The sequence below is a fragment of the Bos indicus x Bos taurus genome, chromosome X, assembly GCF_003369695.1.
Source record: "Bos indicus x Bos taurus breed Angus x Brahman F1 hybrid chromosome X, Bos_hybrid_MaternalHap_v2.0, whole genome shotgun sequence".
NCBI classification, from domain to species: domain Eukaryota; kingdom Metazoa; phylum Chordata; class Mammalia; order Artiodactyla; family Bovidae; genus Bos; species Bos indicus x Bos taurus.
Window position 1 is genome coordinate 78,656,668 of NC_040105.1, and position 23,020 is coordinate 78,679,687.

General features: G+C 34.7%; 1 protein-coding gene and 1 non-coding gene across 2 annotated transcripts in view; one reads left to right on the forward strand and one right to left on the reverse strand.

The window, feature by feature from the left end:
- The window catches only part of DACH2 (dachshund family transcription factor 2), an 856,348-nt gene that overhangs the window by 348,312 nt on the left and 485,016 nt on the right, over nucleotides 1-23,020 (forward strand). Inside the window, exon 3 of the mRNA XM_027534851.1 lies at nucleotides 5,661-5,773. Within this exon, the coding sequence (XP_027390652.1) occupies nucleotides 5,661-5,773 (113 nt within the window). The remainder of the gene's footprint in view (nucleotides 1-5,660; nucleotides 5,774-23,020) is intronic.
- On the reverse strand, nucleotides 12,753-12,859 carry LOC113888325. The gene has a single exon (XR_003509951.1). It is a non-coding gene; the product is annotated as a U6 spliceosomal RNA (small nuclear RNA).

The window sequence follows — 23,020 nt, forward strand, 5'->3', positions numbered from 1 at the left end:
ATTTACACTAAGACATGTATTAGAATTTAGTCAGTTTATGACAAAAAGTAAATGTGTTTAAAAGTGTTAACAGCAGGCCTAGAGCACATTTAATTTAAATAGGGAGCAGATCAAGCAAATGAAGTACAAAAATAGCTTCACATTTATACAATCAAGTGAGTAGTCAACCCCAAAATTGTCTGTCACATAAGATTTCTATTTTTATTGAAGGAAAAATAGAAATTTAGCATTAGCAAATGAATTAAACATCCCTATTTAAAATGATTGGCTCAGGAAGTTCCCCTGGACGGAAAATGGCAACACACTTCAGTATTCTTGCCTGGAAAATTCCTTGGAGAGAGGAGCTTGATGGGCTGTAGTCCTTGGGGTCACAAAGAGTCAGACATGACTGAGCATACACACAATCATAAGATTAATGCTAAATATGAATTATTTTATATGATCCTTGATATAATATGTGACCCTAGCAAGGGGTATTTTCCCTCGTCCCATGAACACCCTTATGTTAAAGAAAATTTCCTAAACTTTACTAACTCTAATGGAATGATGGTATTGATGCTTTTAATATATTCAAATTTAAGTTTTGGTTATGCTTATAAGAAATGAAAAAAGGAGTAAATGGTAATGGAATATATATGATCTTGACTCTAGTATTTTTTGTGTGTGTGTTGAAATCTTCTGGAGACTTGATGAGCCACACTTTAAATTCCCATAAACCAAGAGCTGATTGATGCACAGTTTAACATAAGCACCATTTTATGAGAGTTGCCATAGTGACCAGTTTCCAGTTATCAACTTGAACAGTTTCATATATGATTAATGTTAACCACCGATTTTTCATGTATAGCTTTTTCCCGGGTGCTGAATTGGTAGCTGCTGCCTTTGATCTGGTTGGGAATACAATCCAATGCAATAGTTAGACAAGTGATCAGTTTGCCAACACTGAAAGAAGATGGATTTAGGTTGCTGTGAGATCAGAGTTTGTTTCTCCTCATCAACACTGAAAGGTCAGGTAGAGTTTAACTACTGTTGGCATCCTTGAAATGTTGTAGTAAACGTGAGACCTTATAGATTATTATTAATCCATGATGCAGTTAAAAGTCCTATTGTTCTGAAAGAAAGATTCTTATTTAATTTAATAAGCATATTGAAAAAAAGCACTTTACAGTCAGGTAAACAACACCTTCAAAGCTAATGTCATCCTTGGCTTTCTTGGCTTCTAACATAGTTGGAAAAAAAAAAGACACATTTAGGACTATACAAGGGGATTTTAAATATCAGTGATGGCTCTGAAAAGTGAATCCCAGGTCATGGCTGACAACTCCCACTTTGGGAATCCAACTGTAGCAATCTTTACAAGTTGCTGCTAATACCACACTTAACTGCCACTATAACTTCAGCAATTTTCTCAGTTTGTCCCAAAATGTTATGAGTGTTTCTTTAAAGAGTAGTAAGCCAAACTTTCATTGAAGAGGATGATATGATCTTGTGACTCCTTGCTAAATCATGTGCTAACTATATGGTTTATATTAAATATATTGAAGGCTCATGAAATCACTAATTAATTCATTAACAAGATTTTTTCTTTGAAATAAAATTACCTTTCTAAATTCTTAGTCCTTGATTCATATACAAATAGCTGATCATACAAAATGAAAACAGCTTCAAGTGAAATTTAATAATCTTAATGAGCAAAGTATCAGTTATGTTACTACAACTTGGAATGGATATCTTACAGACTGTTGACACCAGAAGACCTATGGAATTTCTTTCTTAGGGACCTGTCAACTCTACAGAGTTTGTAATCCACTTTAACTGCAGAAAAATGAAATACTCTTGATACATATTTCAATTTGGTTTATTCTTTAATCTCAGGAAGCTTCGTTACTATTTCATTTCTCCTGAAGAAGTTTACAGAATGAATGGTAAAATACATAACAGGATAAATTGTGTTACAGAATGAACTGAACCCAGAGAAAATCATGGTTCTTTGGTATAATTTCCCTCCAAACCACCTATAAATGTTGATTTTAGAAAAATGATGCTCTCAAAGATTTAGCTGAGCTGTTTAATAGGAGCTTTGCTCTTTGGGGGATTGTTGGCCAAGGTCCATAAACTTTTGTTAATAGTGTTCTTGGGTGACATAGCCACTGAGTCATTTGGGTGGAAACTTTAAAAAAGGCCTGTTTTATTTTACAGAGTACAAATAACCTTGTAATTAAACTGAAAACAAATAATTGCCAACAAGCAATTATCATTCAGTTAAAGAGTAATTACATGGTTATTTGTGCCCTTTGAAATAAATCATTACAGAAATTAGTAATCCAATTAATATTTTAGCAGAAACAAGGTGCTGGACCTTTCAACCTATTTGTCATCTGAATAACAATTTTCTGGTTAAACCACCACATGTTTATTTTTTCTTGATTTATATGTAAACATCTGCCTGATGCTAATAAAGCTCTTAAAGATAAGTATGGCAAGATCATCTATCAAGAATAATCTTTTCCAACTTTCTACAGTGTCCTCCATAGTCTTTTCTCATGTTGTAAGGCTTGTGTTCTTTGAAAAGTAGTGCAGGAACTTTAGTGCTAGGGATATTTTACTACTGAGGATTATTTGTTCTAAAAGTTAGAATAAATCTATCTTTTAGAATGCTATTGATTATAAAGCGTCTTCACAATCTTGATTCTAATTAATTTACTCTGGGGGCACAAGTCTTCTTTCCACTAATATAAACAAAGGAATCTGGATATGATTTTGTTCACTGATAAGTTTAATCAAGTTTGGAAGTATTCATCACACAATCATACTCACTAAAGAATTAATCATAAATTTTAAGTAGCAGGTCAAATACACATCTCTATCACTGTACCTTAAGCTCTTCAAAAGCAGAAGAAACTATATTCTAGTTTCTCACAATATATCACTGAACAAATAGACCAAAAACCATTGCCATTGTCAAGCTTACATTTTAACCTCTGTAACCCTGATAGCTAGTTTCGATGCCGGACACAAACTGAATGGGCACTTAGTGGATGTTTGTTTATTGGATGTTTGAATAAGCGATGAGGTCATTGCTACATCAAATCATGAGACTGACCAAGAAATTTGGAAAAGAACTGTTTAAATCTCATAGATTCCAAAATATACTGTCAACAACTGGCTCCGAGACATAGAGAGAGCATCAGAAAGAAAGCATAAAGCTCAGTGATTGTAAGCATAAAGACAGCACTGAAACTTTTATGCTGGGTGAGTACAAAGAGTTATCAGGTGGGCTTTAATAAAGTTAGTAGGCTTGAATTCTGATAAATAGAAAGACCTAGAGAAGCACTTAGAAAGTATAGACTTCTCTGTAGTTAATTGCTTAACTAGGCAAACAATTTTGAAATTTTCCTTCCAACACAGTAAAACGTGGTGTGAGACTCTATAGCCAGATCTGATGTTGTCTCCCCTGTGACTATTAACATAAGACTGAAACGTTATAAAGGATTTCCCTGAAAGACAGTAAATATTATAACAGAAGAAAATGACTGACTATATAGGAGTAGAGTGTCCTTAAAATGATGAACCTATTTGTAAAAGCAGATATAAAGACACAGATGTAGAGAATAAATGCATGGATACCAATGGAGGAAAGGCGGGGTGGGATGAGTTGGGAGAGTGGGATTGACATATATACGCTACTATGTATAAAACAGATAACTAATGAGAACCTACTTAATAGCACAGGAAACTTTATTCAATGCTCTGTGGTGATCTAAATGGGAAGGAAATCCAAAAAAGAGGGTGTATGTAGAGATGTGTATATGTAGAGATGATTCACTTTGCTGTTCAGTTGAAACTAAAGAAACTATATTCCAATTTAAAAAAAAAAAAAAAAAGAAAGTACAGACTTGAAGATTACTCAACAAAATAACATGCCTTCTTCTAATGACTGGATATAACCTGACTAATATTGTTTAGTGATCTTGAAATCCTTTAGGACATTTAAAGTAAATAGGATATCTTTCTTATCAGTATTAGGAAGAGTTAGGAAGCCATAAACAGGGCAAGGACAAACAGAATAACAACACTGAATTAAATAAAATAAATCATGACCCAAACTTGAGTAGAAAGAAGAAGAGATTCAGTTTACAAAATTGAAACATTAAATGAGAAAAATGAATATTTCATACTAGATTGATATACAATATTGATGTATAATAAAAAGAAATAGCATCAGCATGGTAAGTGAAAAATGAACTGAGTAATAGTGCCTCTGTGTAAGGTCAAGGTTGTTAAAAGTTGTCTTCATTTAAAAGCAGTTTGTCTTACATTGATGGAGCACTTTATTACTGCAAAGTTGATAGAGTGAGATTTAACTTAAATTTCTTTGTGAACAAAAGTCATTTTTTGGAAATGTTCTCTATCAGAACCTTATAAATTTTTGTGGCTTGGGTTATTTAATGTAGTATTTTACAGTATTTTATGAAAATCCCTATTATTCAGATTTATAAACTACATTTCTACCAATAAACAGCAGCAATATTTTAGGCAGCATTAAAAATGTTGAAAATATTTGAAATATATTTCATGACTTGAGAATAACTTAGTCCTAATGTTCAATGACTTATAAGTCTCCTTATTGTAGTGACAGCTTTCAAATAATGTATTGCGTACACTGACTGTGTTAGAGTACAAGATGGAAGCCTGATACTGACTTTCTATTTCAATATTTTATGGATTAGCATTTATAACTGCAATTCCTGAACTACTCACACCGGGGTAAAGAATGCAAATATAATAGGTTAGTGTTTTAAGTTTAACGTCAACTCCCTTAAAAATACCAAGCAATCTGTGAAAAAATACACCAATTACAAAGGTGGTAGGTTTCCATACTAAAGTCATTCCAAGTGAGTACACTGCCAGTTATACAGCTTGGTTTAAATACTAGGTAGGAAAAAAACCTACTGAGGATAGGGGATCTTTATTCCTTGTGGGCTGTGGAAGCTGTGGAAATGTTAATAAACATCAGGTCTTATTCTACATTTCAGCTTTCTACCCCTCACCTCTGGCATGCTGAGCAGAGAGTTAATCACTTCACATTCTGTACCATCTTAATTCTGTGAGTCCGTATCTCAGTTGCATGTATTAATACCAGGGATGAAGTGTAGCTTTAAGAGCAGAAGGTAACTTTGGGTTTCTCACAACAGGTAAGCTGCAATGCAAAGTGCTGGTGTCTAAATAGATCTAAGCTAGAAATTAATCTCTTATGGTTTTAAAGCTTGCCTTAACTATATTGTAAAGAATCTGCCTGCCAGTGCAGGAGACACAAGAAATGCGGGTTTGATCCCTGGGTTGAGAAGGTTCCCTGGCATTGGAAATGGCAACCCACTCCAATATTCTTGCCTGGGAAATCCCATGGACAGAGAAGCCTGGAGGGCTACAGTCCATGAGGTTGCAGAGAGTCTTGACAGAACTGAGCACACATACAACCATAAGTATGTTGGGAAGCTTAGTAGAAAGAAAAGTATTGATCTTTTAGTAATAAATGAAAATAGTCTTTAATATAAAATTCTATCATTTTTGACAATTAAACAAGGTTTAGGTGAATGTAGCAAGTGATGGCATTTCCAAAGAGTGTATTTTAACCTGATCTTTGTCTTTTTCTCCAACAGTTCAAGGCCTGGCAGGCCTCCTAAGCGTTCTTTGGGAGTGTTGCAAGACAGTGCTCGCCTTCTGCCCCATTCAATCCCAGGACTTTTATCACCAGGACTTATCACCCCAACAGGTAATAAAATCCATCCAATGATCAGCCTTGTCTCTTCATATTGCCCAACATTTGAAATAAACTAATATTGAACTAACTGCCTTGTCCTTCAGAGTTTTTCAAGCTCTACTAGAGGTTACATTATTGGATTTTTGAATATTCATGAAAACAGTTTTGTTACTCCAATGATGCAAATCAAATGGACATGACTTAAAAATTAATTGTCACTTCCTTGTAGGAAATATCTTTCATGGCCTTATTGTGTGTATGTATGTGTGTTTTTGTATGTTGAGGGCAGAGATTGGGGGAGGGTGTCACTGGCCAAACTAGTATTTTCTCAAAACCTCTGACGGGATGTACTGTACCTGCTTATTGATATGTCTCAATAATATTCTTTTTGTTTTTAAAAGTTCTGGACATCTTTTCTATGTTAATATTCTAGGATAAAATGTAAAAATAATATGTATCATCCCTGGTAACACATTACAATTAGACAAGAAAGTGGAAATAGTCATTGTCTTAAATGATTCACTGTTTTTCATCAAACACTGTGGTAAACACTACTTCCCTAAAAATACCAGTCTTACAAATTAGCACTGAACATTTTTTGTTTTCTAAAAAAAGAAAAGCACACAAAACACTTAAACTTGCTTGCTATTTCTGTAACTGAAGCTTTGAAAATCATTAAAGCTACTATATGAAAGAAAATGTATTTAATGATAATATTATCTTTATACCTTCAATGATACAAAAAATTAAACAAACAAACAAACAAACACCTACTGTGTTTTGGGTATTAGGTCCTAGGTGATGCAAAATTATATGAATAGCAGTCCTTGTCACATAAGTTCATGTAAACTAATAATTTCATTGAAGTATGATAGAGACTACAATACAAGTATATATAAGGTGCTATAATATCACAGAATGGTAGCAACTAAAACAATTTGTTAAGTTGGGTAATGCTCACAGAGATTTGAGCTATGCCTTATAGGCTGAATGTTTAGCAGATGGATAATAGGAGGGAAAACATCTTCTGAATGTAGAATGTAGATGTACAATGATGAGAAAAAGCCTAGTATCCTAGGGGCAATAGCAATTAAGTGGCAGAGACCAAAGGAGAGATTTAAAATGAGAGACTTACAGACAATACAGTTAAAGTGGGGGGAAAAAAAGTTTGTGAACCTATCATGTTCAGCAGTTTAGGATTGTCCCTGGCAGTAGTTTTCCAAAGTGTCTTTCAAGCACTTTCCTTACTGGCTTACACAGAATTGCAGAAGTACTTCTAGGTTTCCCACTTCTGTCTCAGAATTTTACATGTTCTATTTCATGTAGGATTTTGTTCAGATTAAAAAAAAAAAAAAAAAAAAACAGCTCTTATAGGTTAAAGGACCACTGATAAGTAAATGAGTAAATGCTCTAAAAACAATTGCTGTTGAAGGAAAGTAGCAATGAAGGGAGAAATACCGAGGACCTGAACTAAGGAAAATTCAATAGAGTAAAAAAGAGATTCAGAGTTGCTTCATAATTAGAATTAATCACGGTTGATACTTGATCAAAATAGAGAGTGAGAAGATGAAGTCTAGGATGATTCATGTTATCAGTTGGATGATAATGTCATTAGCTAAAATAGAAAATTTAGGAAGAGTCTTTGGGGATTAGATGATAATTTTTTAGACTTTAAATATTTATAAACAAATTCTGATACAAGAAGAAAGCAGCCCTTCACATATAAATGAATATAGAAGGGATAACATATTATCCCCTGAAATATATTGTCATGGATGCTCAATAAATGATAATCTATTTCTTGATTTAAAACACATTCAGTTCAGTTTACTTCAGTCACTCAGTCATGTCTGACTCTTTGTGACTCCATGGACTGAAGCATGCCAGGCTTCCCTGTCCATCACCAACTCCCAGAATTTACTCAAACTCATGTCCATTGAGTCGGTGATGCCATCCAACCATCTCATCCTCTGTTGTCCCCTTCTCCTCCTACCTTGAATCTTGCCCAGCACCAGGGTCTTTTCCAATGAGTCAGTTCTTTGCATCAGGTGGCTAAAGTATTGGAGTTTCAGCTTCAGCATCATTCCTTCCAATGAATATTCAGGACTGATTTCCTTTAGGATTGATTGGTTTGATCTCCTTGCGGTCCAAGGGACTCTCAAGAGTCTTCCAACACCACAATTTAAAAGCATCAATTCTTCAGTGCTCAGCTTTCTTTATAGTCCAACTTTCCCATCCATACGTGACTATTGGAAAAACCATAACTATGACTAATGGATCTTTGTGCAAAGTAATATCTCTGCTTTTTAAAACACATTGACAGAGCCTAAAATCATTACCATATAATCAGATCTATGTCCTGATCAAAGATGTGTCCTATGTAGATAAAAGAAGAGAAAGGATTTTATAATTGCCTTGAAGCTAATGTACTCAAGTAAACTTTGGTACCTTATCTGTTGAGGAAAACCTGTAATATATATTAAGTTTCTATTATGCACCAGACATGGGTGTTTTATATGTACTTCATTTAATCTTCACAGTAGGTTTATGAATATTGTCTTCATTTTTCAAGTAAATAATACATGGCTCAGTGTATTTACATTAATTGCTTAAGATTACAAAGCAATTGAGTAACAGAACTGGGTTTCAAACTCAGGTCTTTTAAAGTCCAGGGCCAATACTTTTCCCTCCTCATCATGATGTCTTATAGTACATGTTAAAATCCAGGTTGAGGTATTCATCTGCTCCTAATTTACTTGGCATGTATGCTTCAGCTCCTCCAAGATAATGGAGGCTCCTTCCTTGGGTTAAAACCTTGGCCTTCCTTCCTACAACTTGAATTTACCACAGTGAGAAACATTGGGGGAAAAAAAAGACTCCTCAATTCAAAACCCTTTGCTTGTACCTAGAAAGAGATGATAGAGATAGATAAGGGATTGAGTAGGAAAAGGCATGAATACTTATGTCTAAATGGCAGACAGAAAATCATTTAATAGGGGGAGGAAAAGGAGTCTGCACAGCTCTGTAGTAATTTATTTTCTTAGAATACATTAATTTATTTTACATGCCTAAGGCTATCCTACTCAACTATAGACATATAAGAATAAAAAAGGCTCTGTGAACCAAGTAGAGATAATTCTGGGATTATACATTATTTTGCATTAGATACACCATTTCACCCCTCCATTAGCAAAGATAATTGAGATAAAATCAATTCTCAATTTAGCTATCAGCAAGTTTCATATTTGATATTATACTTACTATTCATTGCCAGCTTAATTTTCATTAATTTATTTAAATATAATTTAGAAGAATTCAATTGATATTAATATGGTGTGTTATGGGTTGAGAATTATCTTTTTTCTCAAATGATTATTAAAATTATTTCCAATAAAGTTTCAGGTCTTAAGTCTCAACATTTTATGTAAAGAAAGAGATAATATTTTACAACTGTGTATAATTTTACATAAAACTGAATAATTGTTGGTGAGTGTGCTGCTACCTTCTGTTTCAAGGTCATATGTCTGGTGAGCCTACTTTGAATCCTGCTGAATTTGCCTAAGTAAATGAAACTTGTTTTCCATTTGTTTATATTGTTTATTTGCATTTGTAATTTGAAAATGGGGTCTAAGGGTAATAAAATGCAATGATCACAATGTTCCTTTTTAAATATAGTGATTTTTTGTATATTATTTTGCTTTTAAATCCCCACCAACAGTTGCAAGCAAAAACATGCAAGTGAAAAGGTTTAGAAATGGTTAAAGAAGAGTTCTCTATTCACATAGCTTGACATGTAAATTCTTAACAATGCAGAATAATATTGAATAATGTCAGGTATGCCATGTTGTTTTTATCTGCTTAGCATATAGGTAATTTTTAAAATTTCTATTTTATATGACTTTATTCCTTTTTGATTTGTTTTATTTTCATTTCAAATGTGTTTATTTTCTTCTTGGTCATATTTCCCCTATATAATAGAAACCAATTCATTCAACCCCACTAATTAAAATTTTGAGATAATTCAGGGTCACTATGCTAAAGTCTATGATATCAAATGTATCTTATTTAGCCAGTTAAAAGTATAAATAAAAATGTCTGTGTATATATTGGTATTGAGTTATTAAAATACTTGGCTCTCTGGGTAACTCCAGTGATAAAGGATCCGCATGCCAATGCAGGAGACATAAGAAATGCGGGCTCTATTCCTGGGTCAAGAAGATCCCCTGGAGTAGGAAAATAGCAATGTGCTCCAGTATTCTTGCCTGGAAAATTCCATGGACAGAGGAGCCTGGTGGGCTACAGTCCATGAGGTCACAAGGAGTCGGACACAACTGAATACTGTCTGCATTCCATATTCCATACTAAAATACTTGGGAAATTTAAATGTACTTAGGTATCTAACAATTAGTTCAAATAATTTATTTCTATACAAAATAATCAACTTACTAATTACTGATGATAATACTTTTTTCACTGAGATAGGATCCTTAGGAAGTATTCTTGACAATGTTGTCTGATATTCATTTAGAGACTATCTATGTAACTATAGACCCAGAGATATAGGATCTATTAATATCTATCTATTGATTAATATCTATCTTTAGATAAATATATATATGAATTTATGGTTTTCATTTAACATATAATGTTTCTTGAACATCCATTCTGCACCAAACAATATGAAAAAATATTAGAACACATTAAAATTTATTTTGTGAGTCAGAGTTTTCTCAAATTCCATCCAACCTTTTACTGAGTAATTACAAAATGATGAAATTTAATTGTATTTTGCCTTCATATATTGCACTGCTGATATTCTCATCTCATGTCTCTGTCTCTATTTCTTTTTTTTTATTTTTTAATTTTTTTTAAATTTTACAATATTGTATTGTTTTTGCCATGTATTGTATAATCTGTACAATAGAAACAATCTTAATTCCTTGTTAGGTCATTAATATATAATAATCCTATTATCTAGTATTTTTTTAAAAAATGTTTTGTGTTATAGAGGGGAAAACGAAGGACTTTTATCCCCATCTTTCTCAGCAAAACTGCAAAAGTGCTAATATCCCTGAATCATACTCAAAGGATGGATTTGTCATATGTGTCTTTGAACTTTACAAAAGATGACTACTCCCTTTTCCTTGGCTTATGAACTGGTTCAGACAGACAGATGTGGAATTTGGCCTGAGAGAGATGTAAACTGACACCTTACAAGGAAGTAATAAAGTGCTTCAAATAAAATTTCTATAGTGTTCATTTCTTAAAAGGTAGAAGATTCTTCAGCTGTTTTCTTTTTTCTTTGAGTTCTGTTGTGGTAAAATATTTTTAGGAATTTCAGCTGCCATCTATGTTCCTGGGAAACTGAGCCTATGAATATCCAATCCAGTAATAGTAGCTTCAAAAATCAACTCAGGATTGGCAGAGCTATAAGTAGAATCCTGCCAAATCTTCATAGTGATATGTCAATTTTATGACATGATATAATGTCAATTAGCCTGATAGCATGATTGGAATCAGCTTCCCTTTACAAGACATGTTTTGTATAATTACTCAGTTTGATTGCTAAGAAGTGGTCATAAGTAGGACAGAGTGGTCCTAAGCCTTTCTTCTGTGAGTGTAACACAGGAGAAATCTATCTAGAAAGAAACAAACCAACCTTTTTAATGGTTGACTTAAAACATTTTTTTCCTGTGACTATTTTTGACTTTTTCAATGATTAATATTGTAAAGCATTCTTCATGTCACACAAATGGAGATTGCTTTTATGTCAAAAATGGTAGTAGCAATTATCTCTATTTCTCATGTGCCCAGGAAGAATCATTGGCCTGAATGGAGCCAGAGCTGAATGACTAATATTTTCTAATAGTTAGTTTAGATTACATACACTTACTGTTTCTCTACTAACCAAAAAGGTTAATTTTATCAGTTTAATAACAGGAACTCCATCCATTATTTTAGCTAAATGTGGGTTTCCAAATATTTTTATTTAATATCTTTCAATGCTTTTTTCCCTCTGTATAAATATCCTAACCTAAAAAGTGTTCCCACCCACCTTTTTAGACTCCTACCAATTTTTGTACTGCCTTGAAGACTTATAGAGGAAAACCCATTGCTTATTTCCAATGTAGGTGGAGGGGAAAACTTGGAATTTAAGCAAACCTTGCAGGATTATGGTGATGATGATGATGATGATGATGATAAAAACGTATAGTGCTTTATAAACCACTCTCACATCTTTAAGGTGTGTCAATGTGTATTGTTGTTGTTGGTTAGTCGCTAAGTCCTGTCCAACTCTTTTTGCAACCCCATGGACTGTAGCCTGCTGGGTTCCTCTCTTCATGGAATGCTCCATGCAAGAATACTGGAGTGGGTTGCCATTTCCTTCTCCAGGGGATCTTCCCAACCCAGGGATTGAACCCATGTCTCCTGCATTAGCAGGTGGATTCTTTACCACTGAACCATTGAGGAAGCCTGTCTATGTGTATGTATGTAGCTAAACTTTAAGTTTTAAAAAGAACAATTTTCAAGGTCCATCCATGTTGTCCCAATGGCAGGTTTTTATTCTTTTCTATGGCTGAGTAGTATTCTATTTTATATGTATAACATTTCTTCATTAATCTTTCATCTATTGATAGGAACTTAGGTTGCTTCCATATCTTCGCTATTGTAAATAATGCTGCAATGAGCATAGGTGTGTAAATATATATTCAAATTAGTGCTTTTGTTTTGTTTGGATAAATATCCAGGAGTGGAATTACTGGATCTTATGGTAGTTCTATTTTTAATTTTTTGAGGAAATGTCATATTTTTTCCAATTAATTCCCACCAACAGTGCACGGGGGTTTACTTTCTCCACATCTTTGCCAATGCTTGTTATTTGTTGCCTTTTTCGAAATAGCCATCCTGAGAGCTGTGAGCTGATACTTCATTGTGTTTTTTTTTTAATTAAATTTATTTTAATTGGAGGATAATTACTTTACAATATTGTAAAAATATGGAATGTTTCACGAATTTATGTGTCATCCTTTGGCAGGGGCCATGCTAATCTTCTCTGTATTATTCAAATTTTAGTATATGTGCTGCCGAAGCGAGCACTTAATTTTGGTTTTGATTTGATTAGTCATCATTAGTGATGTTGAGCATCTTTTCACATGCCTATTGGCAATGTGTAAGTCTTCTTTTGGAAAAATGTCTACACAGATTTAATTGGATTGTTTGCTCTTTTGATGTGGAATTGTATGCAGTTTTTTTTGTGTGTGTGGATATTAACTCCTTATCAGATATATCCTTTGAAAATATGTTCTCCCACTCAGTAGGTGGCCTTTATGATTTGTTGATAGTTCCCTTCACTGTCCAAAAGATTTTTGCTTTGATGTACTCCCATGTGTTTATTTTTACTTTTATTTCCTTTGCCCAAAAAGACATATCCAGAAAAGTATTATTAAACCCAGGGTCAAGATCTTATTGCCTATGTTTTCTTCTATGAATTTTATGGTTTCAGGTCCTACACTTAAGATGTCAATCCATTATGACTTTACTTTTATGCATGGTTTGAGATAGTAATCCAGTTTATTTTGCAAGTTAACTGTTCAGTTTCAAAACAGTATTTATTGAAGAGGTTGTCTTTTCCCCATTGTATATTCATACTGTCTCTGTTAGATTAATTGATCATAAGTGTGTGAGCTTATATCTGGGCTCACTATTCTGTACATTGATCTATGTGGCTGTATTTGTGCCAGTACCCTACAGTTTAGATTACCCTACAGTATCATAGTATAGTTTGAAATCAGGAGTGTGAATATCTCTAGATTTTTACTTTTTCCTCATATTGTTTTAGCTCTTTGGGGTCATTTGTGCTTCTACACAAATTTTAGAATTTGTGTTCTAATTCAAGTTGTAGAATTATTTTTTCTACTTCTATGAAAATGCCATTGGTATTTTTATAGAGATTGCATTGAATCTGTAGATTGTCTTGGGTAGTATCGTCATTTTAACAATATTAATTCTTCCAGTCCATGAACATGGTATATCTTACCTCGTGTGTGTGTGTGTGTGTGTGTGTGTGTGTGTGTGTGTGTGTGATCTTCAGTTTTATCAGTGTCTTATAGTTTTCAGTAAACAGGTCTTTTCCTTTTTAGATTTATTCCGTAGAATTTTATTCTTTTTGAAGTGATTGTAAATGGGATTGTTTTCTTAATTTCTCTTTCTGAGAGTTCATTTTCAGTGTCTAAAAAGGCAACATAATTATATATATTAATTTTATATCCTGCAAATTTACTAAATCTTTGATGAATTCCAGTGCTATTCTGTTGTCTTTAGGATTTTCTGTGTATAATATCATGCCTTTATGGTCTTTAGGATTTTCTATGTATGTATAGTATCATGCTGTATGCATAGTAATGATGACAATTTTATTTCTTCCTTTTCAATTTGTATTCCTTCTATTTTTTTTTTCTGGTTGCTCTGGCTAGGACTTCCAATACTATGTTGAATAAAAGTGGTGAGAGTTGGCATCCTTGTCTTGTTCCTGATTTTAGAGGAAATATTTTCAGCTTTTCACAGTGGAGTATGATGTTGACACAGTTGACAAGCTGTGAGCTTGTCATATAAGGCTTTTATTATGTCAAATTGTTTCCTCTATACTCACTCTGTATAATTCTTATCATAAATGGATGTTGAATTTTTTAAAAATTATTTTATTGAAATGTAGTGGTTTTACAATGTTTTGTGTGTTTCTACTGTTTATAAAAGTGATTTTGTTATACATACATATATATCACACATTCCTTTTCATATTATTTTCCATTATGATTAATCATAGAATATTGAATATAGTTCCTTGCACTATACAATAGGACCTTGTTATTTGGATGTTGAATTGTGTCAAAAGCTTTTTCTTCATCGATTGAGATGATTATATGATTTTTATTTTTCAGTTTGTTAATATAGTGTATGTTATTGAGTGATTTGCAGATATTGACCCATCCTTGTATCCCTGGGATAAATCCCACTTGAGCAGAGTATGTGATCCTCTTGCTGTTTTGTTGAATTTGGTTTGCTAGTATTTTGTTGAAGATATTTGCATCTATGTTCATGAGTGGTATCGGCCTGTAATTTCCTTTTTTGTGTGATATCTTTGTTAGATTTTGGTATCACTGTAATGCTGGTCTCATAGAATGAGATTTTAAGCATTCCTGCCTCAACAATGTTTTGGAATAGTTTGAGAAGGATAAGTGGTAAACCTTCTTTATGTTATGTTTTTTTCTTTATTTTTATTTTTATTTTCATTACTCTAGGAGGTGGATCAAAAAATATCTTGCTGTGATTTATGTCAGAATGTTCTGCCTGTTTTTCCCTCTGAGAGTTTTATAGTACCTGGTCTTATATTTAAGTATTTAATCCATTTTGAGTTTACTTTTGTTTATGGTTTTAGACAATGTTCTAACTTCATTCTTTTACATGTAGCTGTCCTTCATTGCCAGCATCGCTTATTAAAGAGACTGTCTGCAAAAGAGACACTGATGTATAGAACAGTCTTGTGGACTCTGTGGGACAGGGAGAGTGTGGGAAGATTTGGGAGAATGGCATTGAAACATGTAAAATATCATGTATGAAATGAGATGCCAGTCCAGGTTCGATGCACGATCCTGGATGCTTGGGGCTAGCGCACTGGGACGACCCAGAGGGATGGTATGGGGAGGGAGGAAGGAGGAGGGTTCAGGATGGGGAACACATGTATACCTGTGGTGGATTCATTTTGATATTTGGCAAAACTAATGCAATTATGTAAAGTTTAAAAATAAAATAAAATTAAAAAAAATAAAGAGACTGTCTTTTCTTCATTGTCTATTCTTGCTTCCTTTGCCATATATTAGGTGACCATAGGTGCCTGTGTTTATCTCTGGACTTTCTATCCTGTTCCATTGATATATATTTCTGTTTTTGTGCCAGTAACATATTATCTTGATTACTGTAACTTTGTGGTATAGTCTGAAGTCAGGGGACCTGAATCCTCTAGCTCCTTTTCTCTTTCTCAAGATAGCTTTGGCTATTCAGGGTCTTTTGTGTTTCCATAAAAATTGTACAATTATTTTGTTCTAATTCTGTGAAAAATGCTATTGATAATTTGATAGAGATTGCATTGAATCTGTACATTGCTTTGGGTAGTATAGTCATTTTGACAATATCTATCCTTCCAATCCAAAAACATGGTATATCTCTCCAGAGATTTTAGTGTCATCTTTAATTTATTTCATTAGCATCTTACAGTTTTCCAACTACAGATATTTTGCCTCCTTATGTAGATTTATTTTTATTTCTTTTCTTCTATTTTGATGTAACAGTAAGTGGGATTGTTTCCTGTATTTCTCATTCTGATCATTCATTCTTAGTGTATAGGAATGAAAGCTGCTGTTGCTGCTAAGTCGCTTCAGTCGTGTCCGACTCTCTGTGACCCCATAGACGGCAGTCCACCAGGCTCCCCTGTCCCTGGGATTCTCCAGGCAAGAACACTGGAGTGGGTTGCCATTTCCTTCTCCAATGCGTGAAAGAGAAAAGTGAAAGTGAAGTCGCTCAGTTGTGTCCGACTCTTAGCAACCCCATTGACTGCAGCCTACTAGGCTCCTCCGTCCATGGGATTTTCCAGGCAAGAATACTGGAGTGGTCTGCCATTGCCTTCTCTGATAGGAATGCAAGAGATTTCTGCATATTAATTTTGTATCCCACAACCATACAAAATTCATTGATAAGCTCTAGTAGTTTTCTGGGAGCATCTTTAGGATATTCTACGTATAATATCATGTCATCTGAAAACAGTGATCATTTTAATCCCTTTCTAATTTAGTTTCATTTTAATCCTTTTCCTTCTATCATTGCCATGGCTAGGACTTCCAAAACTGTGTTGAATACTGGTGAGAGTGGACATCATCCTCTTGTTCCTAATTTTAGAGAAAATGCTTTCAAGTAGTACATTGTTTGGGAATGACATTTGCTGTGGGTTTTTTGTATATGGCCTTTATTATGTTGAGGTATGTTCCCTCTATGGCCACTTTATGGAGTGTTTTTCTTTTTTTAATTGTAAATGGATGTTGAATTTTGGCTAAAGCTTTTTCTGCATCTGTTGAGCTGATCATATGGTTTTTATTCTTTGATTTGTTAATATGGTCTATCACATTGATTGATTTAAGTATGTTGAATCCTTCCATCCCAGGGTTAAATCCCATTTGATCACAGTGTATAATCCTTTTAATGTGTTCTTGGATTTGATTAGCTAATATTTTGTTAAGAATTTTTGTGTCTATGTTCATCAGTGATATTGGCCTATAATTTTCTCTTTTTATTTTGTTGACATCTTTGTCTCGTTTTGGTATACTACTACTAATAAACAGCTTCAATCAAGTGAGACTCTGTAAGACCCTATGGACTGTAGCCTGCCAGCCTCCTCTGTCCAATGGATTCTCCAGGCAAAAATACTGGAGTGGGTTTCCATGTCCTCCTCCATGAGACCCTCCTGACCCAGGGACTGAACCCAAGTCTCCTGCATTGCAGGCAAATTCTTTACCATCTGAACTACCTGGGAAACTTTCCACATGAAAGGTTTTGGTATAATTCTTCCTTAAATGTTTGTTAGAATTCACTTGTGAAGACATCTGGCCCTGGAATTTTGTTTGTTTTTTGTTACTATCAGATTCTCTTTTATTACTTTTAATTGATTTATTGGTATTTTCTGTTTCTTCCTGGTTTACTCTTGGGGGATTGTACATTTCTGGGAATTTTCTATGAACTTATTTCTTATAGGTTTTCCACTTTATTTGTATATAATTTTATAGTAATCTTACATTATCCTTTGTATTTCCGTGGTGTCAGTTGTATCTTCTCTTTCATTTGTAATTTTATTGATATCAGCTCTCTTTTTTCTTGATGAGTATGTCTAAAAGTTTATCAGTTCTGTTTATATTTTCAGACTTAACTCTAACTTTCATTGATATTTATTTAGCCTCTATTTCATTTATTTCTGCTCCGATCTTTATGATTTCTTTCCTTTGTTTAACTTTGAGTTATGTTTGTTCTTCTTTTCTTGTTACTTTATGTGTAAGTTTGGGATGTTTGATATGTTTCATGTTTCTTGAGTTAGACTGGTTTGTTATATAGTTCCTTTATGAACTGCTTTTACCTGCTTCTGCTTTTGTCCATGCTTTTTATATTGTTGTGTTATCATTTCTATTTGTCCCCAGGTATTTAATTTTTTTCTTTGATTCCTTCAGTAATGGTTGTTTAGTAGCATATTGTGTAACCTCTTCATGTTTGCGTTTTCTGTAGTCTTTTTTCCTTGAAGATAATTTCTAGTCTTGTAGTATTGTGGCCAGAAAAGATATTTGATGTATTTTCAGAGTTTTTGAATTTAATGAGACATTTTGTGGACTAACACATAATCTGACCTGGAGAATATTCCATGTGTATGTGAAAAAAATGGGTAGAATAGTCTATATATATATTTGTTAAGTCCATCTGGTCTAATGTGTCTTTTAAGACATGTGTTCCACCTTTAAGACCAGTGTTTCCTTATTGATTTACTTTCTGGATGTGTCTATTGATGAAGTAGGGGTATTAAAGGCTCCTACTTTTACTGTACTTTCAGTTTCTCGCATTGTGTCTGTTAATATTTGCTTTATGTGTTTACATGTTCCTTTGCTGGTTACAGATATACTTAAAAATTGTATCATCAATGCTTTGATCATTATGTAATGTCCATCTTGTTTCTCATTACAATCTTTGTTTTAAAGCCTATTTTGATTCATATAAGTAATGCTACTTTGGCTTTCTTTTAACTCCCATTTGCTGTAATAACTTTTTCTATTCCCTTATTTTCAGTGTGTGTGTGTTTGTAGATCTGAAGTAAATCTCTTATACACAGCATACATATGAATATTCTTTTGTATACATATAGCTACTTTGTGGGGGAAATCAACAAATTAATCTGAAATGCAGTACTAGGGTGCAATCTCAAAAACTATAGAATAATCTTGGATCATTTCCAAGAAAAAGCATTCAGTCATCTGAGTCTATGCCCCAACAACTGATGCAGAAGAAACTGAAGTTGTTTGGGTCTATTAAGACCTATAAGACCTTCTAGAACTAACAACCAAAAAGATGTCCTTTTCAACATAGGGGATTGGAATGCAAAAGTAGGGAGTCAAGAGATACCTGAAATAACAGGCAAGTTTGGCCATGGAGAATAAAATTAAGCAGGGTATGGTCTAATAGAGTTTTGTGAAGAGAACTCACTGGTCATAGTAAACACCCTCTTCCAACAAGAGATGACTCTACACATGGAAATCACCAGATGGTCAATATTGAAATCCGATAAATAATGTTCTTTGAAGACAAAGATGGAGAAGCTTGGAGAAGCTTTATACAGTCAGCAAAAAAAAAAAAAAAAAAAAAAAAGACTTTGAACTGACTGGTTCAGATCATGAGATCCTTATTGCAAAATTCAGGCCTAAGTTGAAGAAAATATGGAAAGCAGTAGGCCATTCAGGTATGACCTAAATCAAATCCCTTATGATTATAAGTAGAGGAGATGAATAGAATCAAGGGATAAGATCTGACAGACAGAGTGCCTGAAGAACTATGGACAGCAGTTTGTAACATTTTGTAGGAGGCAGTGACCAAAACCATCACAAGGTAAAAGATATGCAAGAAAGCAAAGTGGTCATCTGAGGAGACTTTACTAATAGGTGAGGAATGAAGCAAGGCAAAAGGCAAGGGAGAAAGGGAAAGATATACCCAAATGAATGCATAGTTACAGAGATTAATAAGGTAAATAAGAAGTCCTTCTTAAATGAATAATGCAAAGAAATAGAGAGAAAGAAGGAAAGGAAAGACTAGAGGTCTCTTCAAGAAAATTTGAGACATCAAGGGAACATTTCATACAAGCATGGGCATGAAAAAGGACAGAAACATTAAAGACCTAACAAAAAACAGAAAAGATTGAGGAAAGGTGGCAAGAATACATAAAAGAACTATACAGAAAGGTCTTAATGAGCTGGATAACCATGATGGTGTGGTCACTCAACTGGAGCCGGACATCCTGGCATGTGAGCTCAAGTGGACCTTAAGAAGCATTACTACCAAGCTAGTGGTGGTGATGGAATTCAGCTGAGCTATTTAAAATCCTAACAGATTATGCTGTTAAAGCACTTCACTCAATATGTCAGCAAATTGGAAAACTCAGCAGTGGCTACAGGACTGGAAAAGTTCAGATTACATTCCAATCCCTCAAAAAGGCAATGCCAAAGAGTGTTCAAACTACAGTACAATTGTGCTCATTTCATATGTTAGCAAGGTTATGCTCAAAATCCTTCAGGTTAGGCTTCAGCATTACATGAACTAAGAACTTTCAGATGTCCAAGTTGAGTCAGAGGAAGAGACAGAGGAACCAGAGATCAAATTGCCAACATTTGTTGGCTCATGGAGAAAGCAGGGGAGTTCCAGAAAAATACATTGATTTCTGCTTCATTGACTATGCTAAAGCCTTTGACTTTGGGGATCACAGCAAATTGGAAAATTCTTAATGAGATGGGAATACCAGACCAACTTACCTGTCTCCTGAGTAACCTACATGTGGGTCAAAAAGCAACAGAACCAGACATAGAACAACTGACTGGTTCAAAACTGAGAAAGGAGTACAACAGGCTGTGTATTGTCTCCCTTCTTATGTAGCTTATATGCAGAGTACCTCATCCGAAATGCCAGTCTGAATGAATCACAAGCTGGAATCAAGATTTCCAGTAGGAATATAAACCACCTCAGATATGCAGATGATACCACTCTAATGGAAGAAAGTAAAGAGTAACTAAAGAGCCTCTTGAAGAGCATGAAAGAAGAGACTGAAAAAGCTGGCTTGAAGCTCAACATTAAAAAAAACTAAGATCTTGGCATGTGGTCTCATCAGTTCATCACAAACAGAAGGTAAAAAAGTGGAAGCAGTGACTGATTTTTCTTTCTTGGGCTCCAAAATCACTGGAGCCATGAAATAAAAAAGACACTTGCTCCTTGGTAGGGAAGATATGATAAACCTAGAAAACATATTAAGAAGAGACATCACCTTACCAACAAAGAGCTGCATAGTCAAAGCTATGGTTTTTTATTTGGTAGTCGTGTATGAAAGTGAGAGTTGTACCATAAAGTAATATAAGCACCAAAAAAATAATGTTTCCAAATTGTGGTGCTGGAGAAATTCTTCACAGTCCCTTGGACTGCAGGGAGATCAAACCAGTCAATCTTAAAGGAAGTCAACCCTGAATATTTATTGAAAGAACTGATGCTGAGGTGAGGCTTCAGTTCTTTGGCCACCCTATAGAAAAAGCTGATTCATTGAAAATGTTCCTGATGCTGGGAAAGATTGAAGGCAAAAGACGAGGGGGCGGCAGAGGATGAAATGGTTAGACAGTATGCTGCTGCTGCTGCTAAGTCGCTTCAGTTGTGTCCGACTCTGTGTGACCCCATAGACGGCCTTCCACCAGGCTCCTCTGTCCCTAGGATTCTCCAGGCAAGAACACTGGAGTGGGTTGCCATGCCCTTCTCCAATGCATGAAAGTGAAAGTGAAGTCGCTCAGTTGTGTCTGACTCTTAGCAACCTCATGGACTGCAGCCTACCAGGCTCCTCCATCCATGGGATTTTCTAGGCAAGAGTATTGGAGTGGGGTGCCATTGCCTTCACCAATGCAATAAACATGAATTTGAAAAAATTTCAGGAGATAGTGAAAAAAGAGGAGCCTGCATGCTGCAGTCCGTGCCTGTGTGATAAACTGCTTCAGTTGTGTCCGACTCTTTGCCTCCCTATGGACTTAGCCCACCAGGCTCCTCTATGCATGGATTTCTGTAGGCAAGAATACTGGAGTGGGGTGTCATGCCTTCCTCCAGAGGATTTTCCCAACCCAGGGATTGAACCTGCTTCTCCTGTGACTTCTGCATTTCAGGCAGATTCTTTACTGCTGAGCCACCCAGAAAACCCATGCTGCAGTCCATGGGGCTGCAAAGATTGGACACAACTTAGTGACTAAACAGTAACAACAACTGCATATTGCCTATACTTGTGATATTTTTCCTTTCTTAATTGTCATATTTCTATCTATGTCCTTTTGTTTTTAACTTAGAGAGGTCTGTTTATTTCTTGCAAAGCTACTGTAAACCTTTTATTCTCTCCATCAAATCTGAATAAAATCTTTGTTGTATAGATGCCCAAAATCTTTCAAGCTAGGCTCAACAGTATGTGACCCTAAAACTTCCACATGTATAACTTTAGAAAAGACAGATGAACCAGAAATCACGTTGCCAATATCAGTTGGAAGGGAATTCTACAAAAATATATACTTCTGCCTTATTGACTATGCTAAAAGCCTTTGCCTGGGTGGATCATAACAAAATATGGAAAATTCTTAAAGATTGGAATATCAGTCCATCTTACCTGCCTCCTGAGAAATCTGTATGCAGGTCAAGAAGTAACAGTTAGAACCAGACATGAAACAACAGACTGATTCCAAATTAAGAAAGGAGTATGTTAAGACTGTATATTGTCACCCTGCTTATTTAACTTATATGCAGAGTACATCACGTGAAATGCCAGGCTGGATGAAGTACAAGCTGGAATCAATATTGCCATGAGAAATATCAATAACCTCAGATATTCAGATGACACCACCCTTATGGCAGAAAGCAAAGAGGAACTAAAGAGCCTCTTGATGAAGCTGGAAGAGGAGACTGAAAAAGCTGGCTTAAAATTCAACATTCAAAAAACTAAGATCATGGCATCCAGTCCCATCACTTCATGGTAAATAGATGGGAAACAGTGACATACTTTATTTTCTTGGGCTCTAAAATTGGTGACTGCAGCCATGAAATTAAAAGACACATGATCCTTGGAAGAAAAATTATGACAAACCTAGACAGTGTATTAAAAAGCAGAGACATTACTTTGCCAACAAAGGTCCATATAATCAAAGCTATGGTCTTTCCAGTAGTCATATACAGTTGTGAGAGTTGGACCCTAAAGAAGGTTGACTACTGAAGAATTGATGCTTTCAAACTGTGAAGCTGGAGAAAACTATTGAGAGTCCCTTGGGCTGCCAGGAGATCAAACCAGTCAATCCTAAGGGAAATCAGTCCTGGATATTCATTGGAAGGACTGATGCTGAGTCTGAAACTCCAATACTTTGGCCACTTGATGCGAAGAGCCATTTCACTGGAAAAGACGCT